This window comes from Perca flavescens, chromosome 13 (genome assembly GCF_004354835.1).
Source record: "Perca flavescens isolate YP-PL-M2 chromosome 13, PFLA_1.0, whole genome shotgun sequence".
NCBI classification, from domain to species: Eukaryota; Metazoa; Chordata; class Actinopteri; order Perciformes; family Percidae; genus Perca; species Perca flavescens.
In genome coordinates this window covers 29,434,141-29,457,570 of record NC_041343.1, presented here as the reverse complement: position 1 = coordinate 29,457,570, position 23,430 = coordinate 29,434,141, and the positions used below count along the sequence as shown (strand labels likewise).

Below are 23,430 nucleotides of genomic sequence, written 5' to 3'. Positions count from 1 at the left end.
GCACAGCCCTAGTAAAGTGATGTACTTTTCTGAACCTACCAGACTGTTCTAGCTCTTCTATTATTTGCCTTTTTCCCCACTTAGAAATTATGTCCACATTACTGATGGTTATTCATCTAAAATCTGAGTGTGAAGATATTTTGTTAAAGCACCAATTGTCAACCCTGGAATATCGCCGCAATATCGATATCGAGGTATTTGGTCAAGAATATCGTAATATCTGATTTTCTCCATATTGCCCAGCCCTATGTGCAATTAAGATGTGATATTTAGATTTTGAAATTTGAGACTTTTTAAGACTCCACGGAAGCCCTGTACTCCGTGTACAGAGGCATCCAGTGAGAGCTGCTCAGGGCAAAGAGCATCTGTAAAATGACTGAACTGTAAAGTGGAAAAGACTACTTGCTCTGTGTTTGCTGCATGTTCCCCATGTTTGTTACAGGGATTCAGCAGCAGCAGCAGCAGCAGCGAAGGCTGCTCCAGTCATCCTTTTTATCTTTACAGCCGTGATGAATATCTTATATGACTCTGCGGCTGGTTTTGAAGCCGGCTGTGGAATGCACCTTATCTTTGCATAGCACCTCTACGATAACCCTAGTGGTTATGTATATTTAAGTTGATGCTGTTTCTCTACTGACTCGCTGGCTGCCCCCCCCACGAGTGGCAGCCAGAAAAAAAAAGTGTTTTAGATGTATATTTGAAAGATTTCATTACCCAAAAAAATCATACACCGTGTGTACTCATCACACCTACATTTCCTCACAGGCGACTGGTAAAGAAAAAACATCGTTAAAACTGCTTCAGCGGATGCGGTTTTCTCTCAATGGAGCAGCTGCTAAACCGATTTGGAGCTAGCTTTTGCATTTTACACTTAAATGTGTGTGTATTGTGCCACACAAAGTGAATCCACATCGTTTAAATTTAAGGGATGGTCCTCCTGTTTGCTGCAGCACGTCGTGAAATGTCTTATTATCCCGACATGAAGAGAAGCTGCAGAGTCTCACAAATTGAGAAGCTGGAACGAGAGAATGTTTGACCGAGAACCATTAATCAATTATTTACTAATCATTTTCTATTGATCGACTAATCCATTCATTGACTAATTGTTTCAAGTTTAACTGTATTTGTCAGAGTGGTCCTGTTTGGGAGAAAACACCGCTAGCCCTTTCTCTAGTTGTCATCTCTCTGAAGCAATCAAGCATTAAGAAGTGCACTCAAGAAGTGCAAAAGACACACTCACAGACACACACACACTCACGCACACACACAGACAGACAGACACACAGACTCAACTGTCAGCTGCAGATGGTAAGGGGGGGAGGGAGGGGGAGAGACGGGAGAAAGAGGGAGGCAGAGAGGAGTCCACAGAGCTGATTATGTATTATTGAACACATTCTCTTCCCTCTTCCTCCAAACAAGTCTGCAGCCAGACTTGCCCGATAATACCTGACATTTCAAATCTATGTGCACGTGTGGGGGTGTAATGTTAGGAGTACTGTCCACACTGGGGCATTTCTATTTAATAATAAATAATAACCCATTCTATTCATGGGCACCTTTCCATTGCACTCAAGGACACTTTGCAGTTAAAACAAGCAACAGCAGTTAAAAAGGCAAATATGATTTAAACAAACACATATAAAAATCGAGATAGAAAATTACAAGAAAGCAATGTTTCCATGAAGTGGATGGAGAGTGGAGCTTTGTGGGCGAGGCTTTTAGTAATAGGGGAGTTTTGAGGGAGGATGATCTGGAGACGCAACAGAAACGCCACGCTCACGCCACGCAGCCAGTGTGCAGGAGCCCCAGCTCCCCCGCACTTATCCACTCAGAGTTTCTACCACATGAGCTACGAAGGGAAATGAAATCTCACAGTTGATAAATGTCGCTGCCATCAGCAAAATAATTTTCACTTTCCAGAATAAACTCATCCCAAAGTGATCCAAACAAACAGGGCCCTCACCTCTTGAGTGAACTCGACAGGCTGTCATCACAACGGCTGAGGCGCGACACTAAAACACCAGCTGCCGCGCCTGCACAGCCTCAGCTACTCCCAGACACTAAATCTGTTTTAGTGCATGCAGCGCTTTTCTCACAGCAATAGAACGTAAAGAGTTTCAGCACGTGTAAAGACTCACCTGAGAGTCTTCTGATGCCCTCTTCTCGCAGCCTTGCCTCATTGCTCCATGTCCATTTCCTATTCTCACTCTTCGTTACAAATCACCGCCCTGCCGGCGCTTTGCAATGGGAGCTGTGTCTACTGTACGTCACCGCAGAGAATACGCCAATTCTGGTCCTTGCCCCATTTCAATCTATCTGTTTAAGGGATTTAGGGACTATTTTATACCTGGGATGAGAGGTAAATGCAGTTAAATACCCCTTAGAACACGTGTGTCAAACTCAAGGGCCAAATCCGGCCCGCATTTCAATTTAGGTTCACAATAAATTTAGGCCCACCTGGGTTTTGTTGCTTTATTTTCTCTACATTTTTGTTTTTTTAAAACATTTTTGACGCCTTTTCCGACGGTTTATGCGCTTTTTTTCAATGCTTTAGGCACTTTGTTTTAACAATGTTGACACCTTACTCAAGTTTTTGCCGCTTTTTACAATGTTTTTGGAACTTTCTGATGTTTTTTGGCACTTTTTCAGACAATTTTGCCTTTTTACAACTTTTTTAGCGCTGGCTGAGGAACTTTTTGGGGGCTTTATGAGGCCCAAAATGTAAGTGAGAAGACTACTTTATATGAGACATTCAATAATACAGTCAACAACATATTTGACTTATTCCTGTTAAATAAAAGCATGTCAATAAACTCTACATGTCTGGCCCTTCATGGGATTCTCCTTTTCCAGTGTGGCCCTTAGGGAAACTGAGTTTGTGACCCCTGCCTTAGAAGAAAAAATACGCCCATCATATTTGCTAGCAACAGGCAACCTTTTTTTCTAAAGAACACAATAAACTTATCCTCCAGGTTCAACTGATGTGATATGTGGACCTTCCACCCCACTCATTTACCCCTACAGCCCAAACTGTCTCCCTACAACCCAAAAATATGAGTAGCAGTGGTAGCAGTTCAACAGTTCAAGAAGTTGGTTGCAAGTAGGACTGCACAATTAATCGCAATTTTATCAAAATTGCTATATGGTCAAGTGCAATATCCAAATGGCAGGTGAGCGCAGTATTTGTTTAAAGCAAAATATGTGTCAAACTATTGTGAATTTAATATTGTTGTGCTGCAGAGGCATCCAGGCCTACAAATCCTATCCCACGGACCAAAAAAACTAATACTAATACACTAATATCATTTTCATTTCTTTTAATTTGAATACAGTAGCAGTCGAAAGTTTGGACACGCTTTCTCATTCACTTGAATGGGAAAGCGTGTCCAACCTTTTGACTGCTACTTTATTTCCATGTAAATGAGAATTATGATACAAAAATGATCATTCCCTCCAACATCTTGAATCATATCGCAATTGCAATGGGAGTCAAAATAATCACAATTAGATATTTTCCGCACATCGTGCAGCCCTAGTTGCAAACAAAGTTCTCTTGGGCACAGCACTGAAACGTAAATAGCTTTATTTGGAAAATAAAAATTTTTTTCACTGCAATTCAAATTGTCCCAACTCCAGCCACATTCAATCCTTTAAAGACGCCCATCACGACGCGGCCTCGCTGTGATTTCTGACACCATCCACGTGGCTCTTTGGTATCTCCTCTTTCCTTCTTCTTTTGTTCATCTAAGAGTTGATACTGGAGCGGATCACCTCCACATCCTGCCTTCAGCAATCCTTTAAACAATGCTAAGCTTTTCCAACGCAGGACACATTTGTTTACTCCTCTTGTGTTTGAGTAGGGTATTTGTTTGACTCAGTCTTTGATAAGTGAGAGGAGCTTTTACAAATGTATTTGCTGTAATTGGTACTTTTTTTTAAAATAGGGCTTAAATGCACCGAATTAGTAGCCTGACAAGCCAGACCCACATCAAGATGTTGGGTCTGGGAACTCACCATTGGCAGAGCTCAATCCAAGGGCCGGGTTAAACGGTTGTCTTTCAAATTCCCTCTCGTTATAGGATAGCTCTACGACTAACGAAGAAGGTAGCGGAGCTAGTTGATAGATTCAACTTTGGCCGTATCCGGTCGGAAAAACTCCGAACACATCTTCCTTTTTTAAGAATGACTTCTATGCCGTTCTTTGTTCTTTTCTCAAAGAAAATATTAACTTCCAGAAGACCGCTGTTCCCAGCAGCAGCAACCATAAGCCCCGCCCACCGACTCCATACATGATGTGATTGGCCTCACCAAAATTTGGTTTTTCCAGCTGGCAAGCCAACTGAGAGTGGCTAGACTGCCACTAGGGTGCGTCTAGATTTCTAGGCTACCGAACGAGATGTTTGATGTGACACCTTATTACAAACTTTTTTTCCAGTGAACTTAACTCCGTCAGTCACTATATTCAGTTGCTAAAGGGTCTTCTTGCTGCTGCCAGAGTTCTCACTAAAACCAAGACATTTGAACACATCATCCCTGTTCTTAGAGCTCTGCGCTGGCTTCCTATGAACCAAAGAATTGATTTCAAAATATTGTTATTGACTTACAAAGCACTGAATGGTTTGGGACCAAAACCGAGACCCCGCGTTTTTAAGCGGACCAGAGTTCGTTTGTTTGATCTGCACCAGAGTTCAGATGAGCTTTCACACGGCCCCCCCAAACCAACCGGACTATCCGACCAAACGCTCCAGGGTTCGCTCTAAACAGACCAAACGAGATAGGTGTGAAAGCAACCTTAGATCATTGGGGAAAGGCCTGCTCACGTCCTCAGGGTCAGAACCAAATGGGCACAAGCAGCTTTTAGTTTTTATCCACCGCAGATCTGGAAGAAACTCCCAGAACAACTCGAGATCTGCCCCAACCCTTTCCCTGAGGTCATTCAGAGATGGTCATTCCTACACCTCTATGCTTCTAAAGTCTTTGAAATCTACGGTTTGTTTTTGTTGGGTTAGACTTCACGTGAAGGTATCTACATAAGAGTGACATGACACTGTCATGAACATGTCATAAACATTATAAACAAGTGATAAACTTTTATGACATAATGCTTCTTTTAGTAAGTGTCATTCAGTTTTTGTCATGACAAGTTAGGGTTAGGGTTAGGACTCATGTGTAATGACATTGTTATATCACGCTTATGTAGATACCTTCAAGTAAAGTGTTACCTTATTGTTTTAATGATTGTTGAATTTTATGCTGTATTTGCTTTGAATGTGTATGCACTCTGAACTTTTTGGTGGTTCGTTCCCTCCATTACAGAACGCTTTTTGTTTACCTGCATGAGTTCCTGTTTCTCCTTCTCCCCAGAGCTGATGGCGTCTCGGATGGAGCGGACCTCGCTGAGGATAGCCTGTGCCTCCTGCAGCTTGTAGCCATACGGGCTGTTGGACACCTTCTGGTCAATCCTGGGAGGGGGCGGGGGGAAGAGAACAGGGAAAGAGACAGGAGATAAAGGTCAGCTTGGATGATGATTTAGAACGGTGATTCCCAACTTCTGTCTGTTGTTGCAAGCGGGTACGCGGACAGATTGTGGAGCAGCTCAACCAAATGATATCTCAGCTGTAACACCGGAACACTACATGTTATGTAAGAGTGTGTGAGCACAGGAGTTTAAACAGGTAGCTTAAAGTAATAAATAAATGGTAGTAATAAATAGCTAAAAGTAAAGACTAAACAGTTCAAATGACTCGATATAAGTAATGGATAAATGGTTGAAACATCCAGCTCCACTCCAAGTAGTAGCCTAGTAGTAGTAGGATTGATGACTAAACCAGCCTGAACACTGACAGTGTGAAATTAACAATATAATGTATAGTGGTTTACATTTGGAGCATACATTGGGAATTGATGAAGGGGGGGACCTGAGTTCATCTGACAGGGCTGTAGGGGGGAACTCAGACCAAAAAGATGACTACGGTTAAATGTACATAATGTTCAGTTTTTTGCCCTTATTCCCGAAAAAAGACGATATTCTGACTAGCTCTTTACATGGCTAATGAAAATGAATGTTCCACTAATATTCCCGTTTACATGTGGCCGTGCAAAATACGATTTTTTTCAAAGTTTACCAGCGGCGGTGGACTTTTTGGACCGTGCGAACACAGCGTCCCTCTTTCATTCCTTCAACCAGCTTCTTGAAAAGCTCAGCGTAGCGATGCGTGCGCATATCCAAAAACCTGTTGATGTCCAAGTCTTTGATAATGTTTAAAAGTAGCTGTGTTTCTCCTTCTTATCGGGTCTGCAGCCTTGCAAACTGTTGGCTGGTTGGTTTGTGTACAGCAACCATAGCAACGCACAGAGCTGACCATAAGCCTGCGGTGAATACCCAGATTGAAACGCATATTTCGAATGTCCAAAGAAAGCCTCTAAAACCAGAATAATACCGGAATGTCCCACATGTCTTAATCGGAAAATGCTATATTCGGAATATTCACCCAGAATATACTGTTTACATGACCTGTATCAAATTCAGAATATTGGTGTGCATGTAAACGTACTCCGTGATTTTAGAACAATGTCGTAGTAGGGTTACAGCAACAGCCAATCATCCCGTCAAAATGTCCCCAGATCACCTCGTTCCCTGTCAGCTGCTCTGGACGGATACTCCTTTTCAAAGATGTAAAAACTTTCACTTAGCTGCCCAGTGGAACCACAGCCTTTTAGACTAAATGGAAATGGACTGTATTTATATAGCGCTTTTCTAGTCTTAACGACTACTCAAACATTCACACACATTCATACACTGTGGCCGAGGCCGCCGTACAAGGTGCCACCTGCTCGCCAGATAAACATTCACACACCGATGGTGTTTTCCCCAAGGACACTTCAACATGGGACAGCAGGTCCGGGGATCGAACCGCCAACCTTCCGAATGGTAGCCTAGGCGACCGCTCCACCGCCTGAGCCACAGCAGACTAGACCAGAGATCTTCAACAGGGGGGTCCGGGACCCCTATGGGGTCCTTAAGAGTTACTGCAGGGAGGCCTCCAAATTTTTGTTAATTAAAAAAAAGAAAAAGAAAAAAAAAGTTTGTTCAAATTTAAAATGTCTTAACATGAATCCAACATATTATTAGCCTAAATAAAAAAGCCTATTTGGGGGGGTGGACAATAATGATGGGCTAACTGGTCTATACAAAAGGTAGCCATCCACACATACAGTTCATTCTAAGGATTCACTGTGCTGTATGTATGTTTAATATTAGAAGATTGTTTATAAAACCATGCCAACAATTATTATTTTAATAGCTTAGTATTATGCACTAAAAAGTTATGTATAAAGGCTGTACCTACACTTTAATGTAGGCCCAGTTTAATATGCAACTTCATTTTATACAATATAGTATACATTTATAGAAAAGTCGCTGCAGGGAACAGCCATCAGAGGCAGCAGCAGCTATGTAAACTCTGTCATCAGCAAGTCATGCATGCATCTGAATAACAGGTCCTTCCACATTCTTCAGAGAGGGAAGAAGGGGGAGGGAGGTTCGGACAGAGAGAGAGAGACAGAGAGCGGGAGAAAAACAAGGTACAGAGAGAATGAGGAAGTGAGGAAGTGAGGGAGGGAAAGAGGCACTTGTCTGTAACAGGCAGAGAGAGCAAGTAATCCTCTCTAAGTCCTTCTCAAACATGGACTTATGCGGAGTGAAAACGGTGTGATGAACCTTTTTATAATTAAAATCACAATGACCTCTTTGCAAAAACACAGAGAGAAAGAGGGACATTTAACCGACTATGGACTAAGCTGAAACATTTAACTGACTATAGTCACACGATTTAAAGTGACACTGAAATTCCACACTATCACGTACATTTTAAATTAGTAAAAAAAAAAAAAAACTCTTGCCAAATATCTATTTTTTAATGTGATAATTTTTTTGCCCATTTTAGGCCTTTATTTTTATTGAACAGCTGAAGAAATGAAAGGGGGGAGAGAGAGAAGGGGGAATGACATGCAGCAAAGGGCCGCACGGCGGAGTCGATCCCGCGGCCGCTGCGTCGAGGAGTAAACCTCTATATATGGGCGCGTGCTCTACCAGGTGAGCTACCCACACGCCCACGTAATTATCATCTTTTCTAAAATCCGGAATTCTGCCTGCGTGGGTGCTGGATGATCTCTGACCTCAAATGGCAAATGCTCTCCAAAAATTCACACCTTTGGCAACGGTTTTATACTAAAGAGGCAGTGCCCTGTTAGTAAAGACTCATATCATACAGTACATATGGCTAAAAGTATAGCCCTAGTGATAATGGATTTTGAAGCAGATACCAATATCAATATTGAAGACTAAATAAATAAAAAAAAAAAAAAAAGACATTATATTGACTGATAGAAAGAATGGTCAAAACTGGTAAAGCAGAGGCCGAGATATGCTGACGTTTAATCTCTACTTAGGGGTCAAGCTCCAAAAACAAAGAATCCTACACTTCCCATAATGCAATTGGATAGCCTCTTCTGTTCGACCCCTGTCTGCCTGCTAAATGCCCGTGACTTTCAAACTCTTGTGGAGCAGGCTTTCAGTTAATAATCTTCAAGTCCAATCTGATAGAGAACCCTGAAACCATCCTCAGGTTCATTTTCTGAGATGTTAAAGGTCCAACTGTGATTTTGGGTGATCCAAAGGAGTTGGGTGGGGTTAAGGTCAAGTTCACTCTGCAGACCAGTTAAGTTCTTCCACACCAAACTAGGAAAAAACATTTCTTAAGGGCGATTTCCCCTTGGTTCGGTTTCGTTTCACACCTGGTTAAAATCCAAGCGTACCAAAATGCATCACAACAAACCAGGCACTCCGCTTATTGGTCGGATGTGTCTGGGGGGGTGGGAGCAAGAAAGTGAACACAGGAAGAAGTGCCTGTGTTCGGGACTAGTGCACATTTATCTCATCTCCACGGTCAAACCCACTCTTTTCACTGACTCACATTGTTCGTTACGGCTTCTCTGCTTACCGACACTTCGCTCTGCTACGTAATACAAAAAATGAAAACCGAAAATGACAACGCGTCACGTGGGTCTGGCTTCTCCAGCTGATAGCTTGTTCGAAATACGATCTCATATTGTACTAAAATAGTTCACTGAAACGTGTTTCTGAAAACATTTTAAGCGAGAAATAGGCCATGCAGTTGCTGAATTGGTCTTCGACGTTCATCACTCATCCCGCTCATTATTTCCGAGTTAGCGCTCCACCAATAAGTACGAATCACTGACCTTGCCAGTCTGTCCAACAGCCGATTATCGGGTTGGTGTATCAGGGCCATTTGAGAAAACATTGCAAGCTGCCACAGTTTGCAAGTTCTGCCGCATCACAGATTGCTAAGCACACCTGACTACAGGTAGCCTGGTCCTACCAGACTCTGGTACACTAGCCTGGTCCTACCAGACTCTGGTACACTAGCCTGGTCCTACCAGACTCTGGTCCATTTCATTTGTTCAGAGAGTCTGGCCTCTCTCCATTGACAAGTGTTAACTTCCTTGAAGGCGGGTACTCTGAAGTTTAAAACTATTGGATCTGCCCTGAGCCACCCTGGATCTGCCATAACCAATCGCTAACGTTTGGTCGTGACGTCTGCTTAGCATCGCTAGCGTTAGCCTTAGCCAACTCCTTCACCACTAACGGAGCGAGCTGGAAAATCAAACCGTTCCCGAACCCCGTGGGGAGGAGGGCCACGACATCATGGCCCCCCAACACAACTCAGCAAAGATTGTTCTTGCTTCTGGATATTTTGCAGCGTTGCCACAACGGACCAAATGGCTTCGCTCGCATCTTTCTCCGCCGCCATTACAGAACTACAACTCAAACTAGCGCACAACCTCAACGTCATCATTCTCAGCCACTCCCTCTGTTCGCTGATTGGACCGGTTACATTTTGACCGGGGTAAACCCAAGAATATACCCCAATCCTAGACGTAGTACTGAAGGGAAATGTAAATTGAGCAGAAGTACGTAGGAGGGCGGAGTCAGGCTAGACTACAGGAGCCGTTTAGCTCAGACTTTCGGAGTAATGCATAGATGGTGCGGTTCAAGGTCGGATCACGTTCTCACCACAAACAAACCGCTCCAGACTTTGCTTGAAAGCGTAACGAGCCCACATCACCAAGGAGGTCACGGTACGCTCGTTTGGTCCGCTTTCGGTGCGCATCCGAGTGCGATTGCTGTGTTCACACCTGCCCAAACGAACTCTAGGGCGATTCAACCGAACTAAATGGAGATGGCTATGTGTATGGGTTCATTGTGACAGGGACAAACACAAACCGTTTCCAAAAAGTTGGAAACACAATACTGTCATACACAGGTTCCCAACCTTTTTGGCTTTTGATCCACTAAAAACAAAGTAATGTCTTCCGTACCCTTGTCACTGGTTGTATATGTCGACAAGTTGTTTTTGTGCTGAAGAAAGAAAAAAAAGTATCCACTAAATCACACGCAAAAAGGCAAAGGCAAATGTTTTCTCTGCCCTCCTATACTGACAATTCTCTTGTGACCCCTCTAATCGTACGCCCAGGTTTGGGAACCGCTGGTCTAAAATACTCTTCTCCTTTATTGGAACTAAGGGACAAACCAAGAAAAACAGGCCGAGACAAAAGCACACTGAAGTGTATGAACAGGATTGATATATATGTACAGTATATATGAACCTACATACAGTGTATTATATTGTCACTTTTCTGTTCTATATATCAGGAAAAAAAAATTATCACAAAACACCCTCTCAAGCAGCAGTATTTTGTGAAATCTTATCAGGAGCTGAGTGTGTCGGCTGCATTCCAAGCTAAGCCTATTTCGTATTTCTGCAAACAGTGCCTGGTTGTTGAATGCCGTCTGATGACTGTAACAGGAGAGGAAAGTCAGGGGGGGAATGCCGTCCAACCACTCTGCCTCAGCTACTCTTTAATCTGCCTGAAAACTCTCGCTGGGCTGCGGGAGGCAAGACAAACAGAGCGGACATTCCTGTTCAATTCAACATCCACCGACAGCGGATCGGCATGTCAACTGTGGTGAATTTAAAAAATAGAAAATAAATGACAGGCTGTGATAAAAGAACAAATGGAAATCAACATTCCTCGCAGATGGCTACAGCGGTACACCTTGCACACCTTTGAATTCAGAGTTGTAGAAGTAGGTCAGACAGAAAGGGGTGTTTCCTTTTTTTTTTTTAAATCCACATTCTTCCACTTCCACTGTCCATTGGCGCGTTATATAGAGGTGTTAGTGTTTAATGATCGGATGGAATGTGTGATAATGCTGAGGCAATAAATGGGGTGATAAGCAATGCTGCTGCGCTGACGTTTCTGACCGACTTTCCTTCCATTCAAACTCGACATATTCACATTTACTGTTTAACGTGCTGTTCAACGGGGCAAATTCCAACCAAGTCAAGTGCGACGCTACAATAAGTCTTGACTCCTTCATCTCTACTGTACAACAACATCTGTGTGATGCAGGAGTGAGCATGTCGTAGATACAGATAAGACAAGAAAGTCGAAAGATAAGGTTGAGAGACATGGCTTACGAGTTTCAAAGAAAGTGACGAGTAGAAACACAAGTGTGTGTGTGTGTGTGTGTATCCACACACTTAGCCGGTTAATCTTTAAAATGTTTGAAGATACTGTTAAGATCTCTGTTTAGGGTGAAACAGCAGGAAAATGGCTAAATGTCTCCATCTTCACACGCTTTTTGCATAAAACTACAAAACCGTTGATAAGAGACATGTAGAGTTTATTGACAGAAAAACAGAAAAATTAAAATATTTTGACTGGATTATTTCATGTCTCATGTACTGTATTCTCCTCACTTACATTTTGGGCGTCACAAATGTAAAAAAAAAAGCACCAAAAACTTTGGAAAAAACGACAAAAACTAGGTGGGCCTAAATTTATTGTGAACCTAAATTGAAACGCGGGCCGGCTCAAAACCTGCGAGGGGCCGGATTTGGCCCTCGGGCCTTGAGTTTGACACGTGTGGTTTAAATAGTCAAACGGAGTCGTTCACATTGACACGTTTGTGTCTGTTGTTTACTGCCACACAGCCCCAGCCTGACCTGACTTACAGTTTTATGTGTGATGATTACATAAGTTTCTGGTTCAAGCTTCCCAAATGTGAAGATTTACTGCTTTTCTGTGTTCTATAGCATAGTAAAGTCCTTGGTTCTGGGCTCTGGGAAGTTGCAATGGACATTTTTCACAGATCGTTTCTCATTAATCATTACTTGCAGTCCTAGTTTCAGACTTTCTGAGGCGGATGTTTTACCCAGCTACTTAAAAAAAAAGCTACTTCTTAAAACTACACCACATGAACGGAGGAGACGGCTAAAGATTACCCTGACAGATCTGCTCTGCCTGAGGACTCTCTCGACCACGCAGTAAACGTGAGTCAAAGGTGTTTTTGTTTGAGCCTGTAAAGACAGAGGGAAGGTCACATAATATACTTGCTAGTCAAGTCAGATTGGGACTGTCTTGCTTTGCTCGTCAAATCCAATTAGCAGGGCTGGTGGTAGCGTAAAGCGTGAGGATCAAATCCCAGAGTCGGCTGTCAACAAATATACCTGTCAAAACTCAAAATGCCCTATAGCAACAACTCAAGGTGGGGCGGGGAGAGATTAGTCTGGAAAGCTTCCAGAAGTGAACACGAGAGCACACGTGATCAAAAAAATACCTCGGTGACAAAGAGAGGGGTAAAACAGTATCTGTGTGAGGGAGGTCAGCCTGCAGTGCTTACTCTTTGAGGGTCTCGTAGCCTTGTTCCTTGTACTGCAGCTCCTGCTTCATGCAGGCCAGGTCCCGCTTCAGCTTGTTCACCTGAGACACAGAGAGGAGAATAAACTAGTAGCAAATATTTTTAAAGAATAAGGCCGGTGATGTTCTCCACGGAGTTGTAACAATTCCAAATTTGGTGGACAATTTATTGTCTCAGAAAAAAAAATGCGCTTAACAATATAATTAGTCAAACTAATTGTTCATATTTGTGTCAAATAAAGTTGTGAATGAATCCTGGGATACATCTTTTATTTATATATACAGTGCTCAGCATAAGTGAATACACCCATGCTAAAGTTGACTAAAAAGAGGAATAAAAAAATTATCTTTTGGAAATTGATCTTAATGCTTTAATTAAAAAAATAAGGAAAAATCCAACCTTTAAGGACACCAATTTTCTTTGTGAATGAATAATGTATCGTAAATAAATAAACGTTCTTTTTATTTTTGAAGGTCAGTTATGTCATGGATCCAGGATACTATGCATCCTGATAAAGAGATGATTATATATATATGTGTGTGTGTGTGTGTGTGTGTGTGTGTGTGTGTGTGTGTGTGTGTGTGTGTGTGTGTGTGTGTGTGTGTGTGTGTGTGTGTGTTTATAGATATGTGTTTAGGGTAAAGTGCCAACAACTTACAATTAAAGGATTAATAAAAATATATAGTCCGACCAATAATCACTTACTGTATATAAATACAATTTGGCATATCTTAACAAAATCAACAATTACCAGTCATACCCTCAAGACCTTAGCTAATGTTAGCAATTAATTGCGGTTCAACAAAGAAACTGCGATTATATAAAATAATTGACAGTTAGACAATTATTTGGTCATAGTTACAGGCCTAGTTCTATATAGTTGTTATTGCAAACAAATCCCATGAAAAGCTCAAAACCAACAATGTGGTCTGTCTCTCAGTATTTTCTGATGGCTCTACCCTGTCTGTGGCTCTTAGCCTCAAGCCCATTGGTCCATTAGGGCCAATTCAGACCAAAATAAGCAATACAGCGATTTTCCGCAGGGTTGTGCGGCGATGTGGGAGTGTCACTGAAATGGCCCATTTGTGTGACGTCCTGTCAACCCCCCAATGTAGAACAAGTAGACTTTAGATTTCACAGTTACTGTTTTCTGTCATATCGTTTATAGCCTCCTTCCTCATCCTGTTACTGCACTTAACTATGTCATTTGCACAAGGCACTTTAACATATAAAACGCCATTTGGACTTTAACTATGCTATTTGCACAAGCTCTTTAATATATACTGTTATTACCTTGGAGCTCGGCGATAGGGAAAAAAATCTGATATCACGATATTCTTGACCAAATAACTCAATATCGATATTGTGGCAATATTCTAGGGGTTGACAATTGGCGCTTTAACAAAATATCTTCACACTTTTTTTTTTTAAATAAATAATCATCCATAATGTGGACATAATGTCTAAGTGGGGAAAAGGCAAATAATAGAACAACTAGTACAGTCTGGTAAGTTCAGAAAAGGACATCACTTTACTGTAATGCAGCCTTTAAAACCAGGAAAAGACCACACTTATGTCATATCACGATATTACGAAATCCAAAATTTAAGACGATATCTAGTCTCATATCACGATATCGCTATAGCCCAGCCCTACGATGTCTACAATATAAGTTATCTGAGCCTGTAAATAATGCTGATGTTGATAATGTGTCTTTTAATCGCGCTGTCATTGACAATGTTTTGAATTGAAAAGGTCTCGACGGTTCGGACCGCACCTGAAGGCATCTTCATTTCCCAGGAGACATGGATGGACTGTGCTTTGTTGTTTGGCAAACAGTCAGCTGTTACACAAACTCCTGGGTAGTTCAGTGCTCGCGTTTTCGTGTTTTATCACTTTCTCGTGGCGGCGATAGAGGCAGCGACGTTTCCCGTTTCCTGTACGGAATCTGATCTCCGGTTACATCCTGCAGCAAACCCTGCGGCGGCCTAAAAGCACTAACCCCTATTCAAAATGTATGGGAAAGACCTGTCTTTTTGCCGCACCATCTGACAGCCGGCGCAGTGCTGTCTGAACGCCCACTTACTCAGACAGGAGTAAACTCTGGTTTTGTTGGGCACTCTTTTCAGCGGCAGTTAAATCTACATATGGTGTTCTGGTGAGTATTTGTGGCAGCGTGTGTGGGATTCAGTCAAAAGAACCTACAGTGTGTGTGTGTGTGTGTGTGTGTGTGTGTGTGTGTGTGTGTGTGTGTGTGTGTGTGTGTGTGTGTGTGTGTGTGTGTGTGTGTGTGTGTGTGTTTTCATGGTAATGAAGGAACCCAGTGCAGCAGTGTGATTTAGAGCTGAAGATCTTTGCCCGAACCCGACAGGACCCGACGGGACCCGACGGGTTCGGTCTTAATTTCTATCATTTTACACGGGCTCGGGCCGGGATCGGGCCGGGATCGGGCCGGATCGGGCCGGATCGGGCGGTTACGTTTTGGTTGCACCGGCAAAGAAAGTAAGTGTAGTGGAGTGCTGAGACGTTACGATGTTACAAAGGACTTATTTTATATCTTTGTTCCAACTTTCAAGTGGCCTATAGTCTACGTCATGAATAAATTATGTTTCAAAATGTACAGTATAAATGACTCATTCTTGACAAAAGGCAAAAGAGCTGTGTGCGTGCGCACATTTGAATAATGTCAGGCTGTAAACGGGTTCAGGCTTTTTTCATTTTTTTCAATCAAAATGTACGTGTCAGGCTCGGACCTTGTCGGTCCCAACTTTTAAGCCCCGATTACAGCTCTAGTGTGGCTCTCTGATGTGTGTTTAATAGTTTTGGGACAACTATGGGGAATCTTCAGCACAGAGGAAGAAGACAGATCCGGCTTTGATACACTTCATTATTGATTTGTTGACAACAACAAGAACATAAAATATCACCAGAGTTATCCTTTGTAGTTAAAAAAAAAAACTCCAGCATCAGTTGTGGTGTGTTACAGTCACATGTGGAAAGAATGAGTCGAGTCATGTGGCTTTCGACCAATTAAACTGCTAAACTTGGAGGGGGAGGGGGGGGTGGATGTGGCTGGTGTTGGGTGCAGGTAACTCCACTACATATTTGATCCTCAGCCAGGAAGAATGAAATGGGATTTTCCTCCTGAGTGAACGTGCATTCCTGTTCATTAAATCCAAAAATATCTTCCTGTTAACTGCTTCAACAATTCCATCACAACAGTTGTCTTTTGTTCTTTTCAAGGTGGAACATAAATGTGTAACCCCAAACATATATAACAATTTTAAAAAATGAGATGGCAAAAGTGTGACACACACACACACACAAGGTTTCTACAGATTTCACGATGGCAAATCTAAGACTTTTTAACACCCTTTTAAAACCATTGTGAATGAAATTGAAACAAATAAAACCAATTTGATGTCTGCGTGGTACAATCCAAAAGACACCGATCACTCGAAAGCTGATTTGCGGCAAAATAAGATGCATGTTGGTCTCATCTGTAGTCGTAAATAGGGCTGCACAATTAATCGCAACTTTATCGAAATCGCAATATGAACTAGTGCAATATCCAAATCGCAGGGGGCGCAATATTTTGTTAAAGGCAAAATATGTGTCAAACCATTCTAAAATAAAGTATTGTGGGGCCGCAGAGACATACCGGCCTACAAATTGTACCCTACAGACTAAAGAAAAAAATCTTTGTTTGGTACAGAACCTCCCAAAAAAAAAAAAAAAAAAAAAAAAAAAAAATTTTCAATTTTCAATGGAAATGAGAATAATGACACAAAAATGATCATTCCCTCCAATATCTTGAATCATATTGCAATCGCAATATCAGTCAAAATAATCGCAATTAGATATTTTCCTCATATCGTGCAGCCCTAGTCGTAATACAGCGAATTATATAGCGAACTGAAGACTTTTTAAGGCCTAGAATTTGTATTTAAAATGTTAAGACTTTTTAAGATCCCCCGGAAACCCTGGAGTAGATCAGGTTATCAGCCAGACGAGGTTGAAGCAGGGAGGAGAGGCTCTTACCCGACTTTTGGCTGTGGCTATTTCTGCTTTTAGGATGTCTGGGTCGTACTTGCTGGATGAGGACGATCTGGAATTCACTGCAAGAAAGGAGAGATAGGAAGAGAAAAGACAAGGTGTTAAAGAACGGCCCATAACATCCTTTTCTCGCTTGGTTACTTCACAGCTGGGTTTTTGTTGTTGTTGCATTTCACCAGCGAAACGACGACAGAAGAAACCTCTGAGCAAAAGCGAGAGAGACAGAACCATCGACTAGAGTCCCTGTGGGGAAATGGGTTTATTATCTGGTAAATTGAAGAAATCTCAACTTGTTTTTCTCTGTCAAGACAAAGAAGAAAAAGTAAAGCTGCAGTCAGAACGGTTGTTGAGTCTGTTAGTGATTACACTGTGTGTTACATCGCTGTAGCGCTTCCTCCCTTGTTTTTCTATTACCCAAAATCCGCTTCCAATTCACACTTTCAAATAGTATTATTATAGCGCCCCAATAAATTGCTTTTTTTTTTTTTTAATCGTCATCGCAATTCCAACACAAATAAACACACAAATAAAAATAAACAACGCGATAGACACAACATTTTTTAAATGTTAGTTTAAAAAAATCTATCGGTAGAAAACTGCACTTTCAAATGTAACATGTCATTCTGCCTTTTATATTCAATTCAAAGTTCAATTTGTTCAACCAAAGAAGGTTGGAAATCATTTCCTTTCCTTTGTTTTTAATTCAGCAAGCAAGTTGTTGTATTTATTGGCAGAATACTGAAAGCAGCAGAACCAGGGTTCAAAATTGGCGCCATCCCCCGGCCAAATGCTGGTAAAAATTATGCAAGTGGCTGGTAAGATTTGCTTTACTCGCCCGCCAAAAAAAACCCCAATGGTTATCTATTGAGTGGCTGGTTTGAACATTCACTAGCCATTTTGGTTATTGGACGAAAAAGTTCATTTTAAACCCTGAGCAGAGCTGAGCACACTTTAATATGTTTATTTACTGCAATCAATATCGCGATATTCAACTACAGTATGCATATTTTCCTTAAATCGTGCAGTAGAGGGTGACACGGGAATCAATTGGCGCTCCCATCCCATCCCTAGCCCTCAAAAATGCTCCCGTCGTATCCCGATGCTGTGACTGTGATTGTCTAAAGTTATCGGACTCTGTTCCCCCCCTGTAGCATGTTTGGTTAATCGCGGTCAAATCACTGAGGTTGCCTTGGAAATTTAGGCTACACTATACATGCATTACCTGCAGGCCTAGGCCATTTCGTTACGTAATTCCTAACGGAGATCTTCTCACAGCTCCAGAAAATGGATTGAGGGGTCCTTCGATGACACTTTCAACTGCAACAGCTTCTTTCCAGAATCCATTGGGGCGACTCTCGGCGTAGTCGCGGACACTGATTGATTGGCTTGTGAACAGGACCGCTGCTTTGTCTTACTCTGCGGCTAGAAGTAGCCAATCAACAAACGTATTGCGAGTTGTAAGTGGTTCTCTTTTCTAAAACGAAACGCCTCGCGATCTTTGGGCTCATTCACCGCATTGCAGCGTAATTTTTTTAAATTTAATCTCCGGCTCCGTCCCGCTCCCGTTGATTTCTATGCTCTATTCCGTCCCTATCACGTTACCAACAGCGAAAACGACATGAAAATTTGTGAGTTCCGAAAAATTGTCACCCTCTATCGTGCAGCCTTACTTCCAAAACCATTTCCTAAAATGTAAAACGAGCCGAGCTGCACCGTGTCTGTGGCTCTTCCTCCCACCCCCCACCCCCACCCTACTCACAGCTGGTCTGTGACGTTGACTTGTCCCTCCACGTGTCGTTGAGCTGCCGGTACTCCTGCTGCGCCAGGCGGAGCCGCTGCTCCTTCACCTGGTAGATCTCCTTCTGGGCGCTGAGCGCGTCGCTGGCCACGGCCAGGTAGTCCCGCAGCATGGACTCCTGCTCCCGCTGCCACTGGGCCCGCGGGTCCTCCAGCTGGGTGCGCTCTGCAGGGAAAGAAGGTGCAAGAGGAAAGACAGTGAGTGGAGGAGGGAGAGGATGTATGCTGCGTTCCAGACGCAATTTTTTTAGCCCGTAAGTTACGACTTCAAGTCACGACTCACGACTTGGTAGCGTTCCAGGCAAAGTCACCACAAACCCTTCTAGCTAGCGATTTTTAGTCGGTGACATATTTTGGGCTTTATTTAATAAACATAACCTTTAGTAGTACACAATCGTATGTGTATTGTTTTGATTACAATGTGCAGAATTACTTTACGTTGCCTATTTATGTCTATTTATGTCTATTTCTCACCGTTAATCACCGGCGTCTGTACAGCACCGACAGGGGGCGCCATTGTTGTTTATGTGTGTGTGACGTCAAAAACTGTAACTGGGAGAACAACCATCTGGTACCAGTTCTCGGGGAGTAAGTTCCAGGGCACTTTCACGGTAAAAGGTTGTTAAACACGGGTTACGGGTTGCCTGGAACGCAGCATTAGATTGGATTTGAGCAAAGAGACACTAACACGCGTGTTGGTTTGCACATATAGAGCAGTGACCGCCCACTTTTTTAACGCCTTTTTTCCCCAATCAATTGTTTCATCCACGTTTCAAAAATTGCTCAATACCAGATATTTGAACTGCCCAAGAAGCAACAGGCAGCTACATGTAAATGATATATGACGTTTAGCTGGGTGTTCTGATGGGTTATTAAGTGTAAACAAGAAAAAACTAATAATGCTTCGGCGGAGGAGCTTATAGTAGGACTTAACCATAGATATAAAAATATGATATAGGTTTTATATCTATGCCTGCGATAAAACATTTTGAAAAAACGGCAAAAAAGGCAAAGGTACGAGACTGTGCAGAGAAACTATCATAGACTTGAATTGGCAGAAGCTCGCTCTAGCCGTTCGCGGTTTCGCCGGTACGGCAAACGTTTCCATGGTAACAGCCAGTTGGACCACTCGGAGACGTCGCTGTTACGCTTACCCCGCATTCCCACCAACTGCGTCCCACCAACGTCTGCGGACCGGCTCCGCTGCGTGTTGGCTCGGTGTTCTGCCGTCCTTCAATACCCGCCACAAGATCTCGCAAATTCACGTATGACCGCGCGATATAACCGGATGTAGCACAAAACCAACAACAGTCGCCGTTTCCATCCATTATGACGTTTTCAAGGTGTAGTGCAGGGAAATATGACCCGCCGTGAGCACAGTGTATTTTATTTTGAAAATGAACCGGATTGTTCACACACCGACTTGAATGGAAACCTAATGACTCTGCCGCCGCACCAGAACGGATCAGACGTTTCGCAACCGGTGGAAATTAGCAGCTAGGATTGTGGGTAGTGTAGTGTTTCTCCATCGAGAATAAAACCTGTTTTTTGATTTCATACGGACCTCTAGCTTTTACAGGAGTAGAAACTTTGGTTAAACAACCACGTAGCTCGTGGTCAGTCTGCCTCGGATGGTTTAAACATTACGGCCGATAACCTAAATCCTCATGGTTCAGCTTTATGATGTCGTTTGGGTTGTTTAAAATCAACAGATGTCTGGGGCCCAAATTCCAGTTGTGGAATATTTTCAAATGCCATCAAACATGACTCAGTCGATCACAGATGAAGACGGTATCAACAGGTAACCCATGGCGGTAAACTCACTGGTGTTGTGGTCGACATAGTACGCTCCGACGGCCGGGTCGTACGCCTCCTCCCAGCCGATCGGCAGCTCATCGCCGATGCAGTCAGCAAACGTCAGAGGCTTCGTCTGCCTGAAGAAAACACAACCAGAGAAATAGATTCAGAAAGAGAATTCTCCCCGCCGAGATCAACAAACATCACAGACTGTGTCAGAAATATCATCTGAATTATAAGCACAATACAGGGTTCAACGGTAGGGTTTCTTTTTTTAAACTTGTCGGGCAATTTTTACTGGACCCTATACAAAATGTTTTTTTAAAGATTATGTTTTGGGGGATTTTCCGCCTTTAATCGATAGGACAGCTAGGTGAGAAGGGGGGGGCATTCAGGAAATTGTCGCAGGTCGGACTGGAACCCTGGACCTCTGCGTCGAGGCATAAACCTCTCAGTATATGTGCGCCTGCTCTACCCACTGAGCCAACCTGGCCACCAAATTGGAATTTTTTTGGGGAGGAAAATGTCAGAAGCATCGGGAGAAAAAAGTAGAAAAAATTGTCAAAAAGCATCATGAACTTAAAAACACAATCCAAATAAATGTCAACCAAAAAAAAGCATTAAAACAAAACGTGAAAGGCGTCGAAAAGAAAGAGGATGGGATAACGGACAACAACTTAGAGATTAGGCAAGAGTGCAGAAAGAAAAAACACACAAAAATGGCCCAAAGGGAAAAAAAAATGTGTTTTGTATATACACGATCTAATAAGACATACATAAAATAATTAGGCAAAACACATATAGGCTGTTCATCTACTTTATCACATGATGTGACCACCTCATGTTTCTAAAAAGTCAATTCTCCCCCTTTAAACATGACTGATCCTCTGACGTGGAAGATCACTGGGAGAGGAGGGGACTTTTAGAGCATGTTTAAGGCTTAAAAGCATGGAACAACTACAAAATAAAAACCTCAGTAGACTAAACATTTCATTAAAACTTGTGTGTGACAAATATTTGTCAAAATCTAAGCTTTGTCTAGCTGCTTTGTCTAGGAAGTGATTAGCAAACCGAGTAGCAAACTCAGATTTATATGTATATTTTTAAAAATCACACATGGAAATGTACATAAAAAAAATTGTTGCATCGACGATCGTTTTAGAATCGAATCGTTGGCCTCTGAATCGGAATCGAGAGGTGCCAAGAGATTCCCACCCCTATCAGAGGGACAGCCCGCCGATTAAAATGTTCATTAATGCACCCACATTTTGGACAGACAGTCAGTCAGAAATAAATACCAAACACTCAGTGGTGTAGTATGTATTCTAGTGGGTACACTGTAAGGGGGGGGGGGTCTGGGTGTCCTCCCCCAGGGAAGTTTTGAGTATCAACGACTTCATTTCCTTTACTCGGATACACTTTTATGAACTAATTAATTTACGGTGGGAATACCTTTATTTTGTGTAGAAGAAAACCACAGATGACAATTGAATATATATCAAAAGTATAATGGAAACTCAGACAGTCTGCGGTCAACATGTCAGTTGGTGATATCCAGGAGGAGGAGGAGGAGGAGGAGGAGGAGGAGAATGAAAGAGGGGAAGATGAGACGCAGACAGAAAAAAGGAGAGCAGCAGTGTAGCGAGCGAGGGCAGCGCAACTCTTTCAGGTGGCCACGGCGCCAAACGCAAGAAGACGCAGGCAGAGGGAGAGAGAGAGGGAGAGGGAGAGAGAGAGGTAACGTTACAGCCAGCGGAGAGAAGAGAGGGATGAAATAAGGGAGAAGAGGAGAGAGAGGCAGAGGCGACAGTGTGCGAGGGTTCTGTGCGTGACGACATTTTAGGAAGACAAAATGCACGAACGAAAAAGTGTGGACTCTGTGTGGAAGGACCTGAAGTCTGGAAAAGAAATGACCAAACTAAAACATGGATTCATCCCGGCTCGCTGAAAGCCGTTTCGGGAGGAGGTAGGGTGAGTGTGTGTGAGTGGGGTGGGGGGGTGGTAGTCTGGTGTTTCACTGAGTCCTCTATTCACCTCCAACGGGGGGAAAGGAGAAAGGGGGGGGGAGGGTGGACGATCACAATAGGAGGAAACCGGCCCGTGGCATTCCACAAGCAGCGCTGACGCATCGCCTGGGAGGTTTCTGGGGCAACCCTCAACCTTACACAGAGTTCACTGCAGCTGGGATGGTGAATTTAACCACGGTCACATTAGGGCTTTTCCTGCAGAGAGGAATTTCCCCCCCACCCACCCAAAAGAGGTTTCAGTCGGAGCCAAAGGAAAATCATCAGCGCCAAAAAAAAACGTTGCGAGGAGTAGCCACTGCTGATATAATGGCATCAGTATTTCACTGAGACAGATTTGTAACTTGTAACTTTTTCGTAGTCGCGTTAAATTGTGTTTAATTGTTTTGGTAGGGGCTTTTTTTTTTTTTTTTTCAAGTGGACTCGGGCACAGAACCACCAACTCTGGCCGGGTTTGGTATGCAGTGTTTTTTGACCCAGGTCCCTAATGTAAAATACCCCTTGCTGCATTACATTACATGTCATTTAGCTGACACTTTTATCCAAAGCGACTTACAATTGCTATATATGTCAGAGGTCACACGCCTTTAAGTCTTGCTCAGGGACACATTGATTGACTGGTGATGTATTGTAGTGGGAATTGAACCCAGATCTCCCACACCAAAGGCACGTGTCATATCCACTGCGCCATCACCACCCACCATATTCCATTGTATTTTATTATAGGCCTATTTTGTATTGTCACCTGCCTCCTGAGTTTTGTGTTTTCCTTTAGATAAATAAAGATGTTTCCACTAGGGTTGCACAATACATCGGGCTTTTATTATTTTATTTTATTTTTTTAATCGTCATCGCAATATCAACTGCCGCATACAGTATGCGTTATACAGTTAGTTGAAAGAAATTATCAGTAGAAAACTGCACTTTAAAATGTATCTGTCACTTCTTTGTTGTTTTTTTTTTAGTGCT

General features: G+C 42.7%; 1 protein-coding gene across 1 annotated transcript in view; it reads right to left on the bottom strand.

Annotated features, from left to right (window-relative positions):
• Positions 1-23,430, bottom strand: part of wwc1 (WW and C2 domain containing 1) — a 76,475-nt gene that overhangs the window by 33,077 nt on the left and 19,968 nt on the right. The window contains exons 3-7 of the mRNA XM_028596105.1: positions 20,465-20,574; positions 18,603-18,806; positions 16,829-16,905; positions 12,770-12,849; positions 5,333-5,462 (exon numbers count right to left, since the gene is read on the bottom strand). Of these exons, the coding sequence (XP_028451906.1) occupies positions 5,333-5,462; positions 12,770-12,849; positions 16,829-16,905; positions 18,603-18,806; positions 20,465-20,574 (601 nt within the window). The remainder of the gene's footprint in view (positions 1-5,332; positions 5,463-12,769; positions 12,850-16,828; positions 16,906-18,602; positions 18,807-20,464; positions 20,575-23,430) is intronic.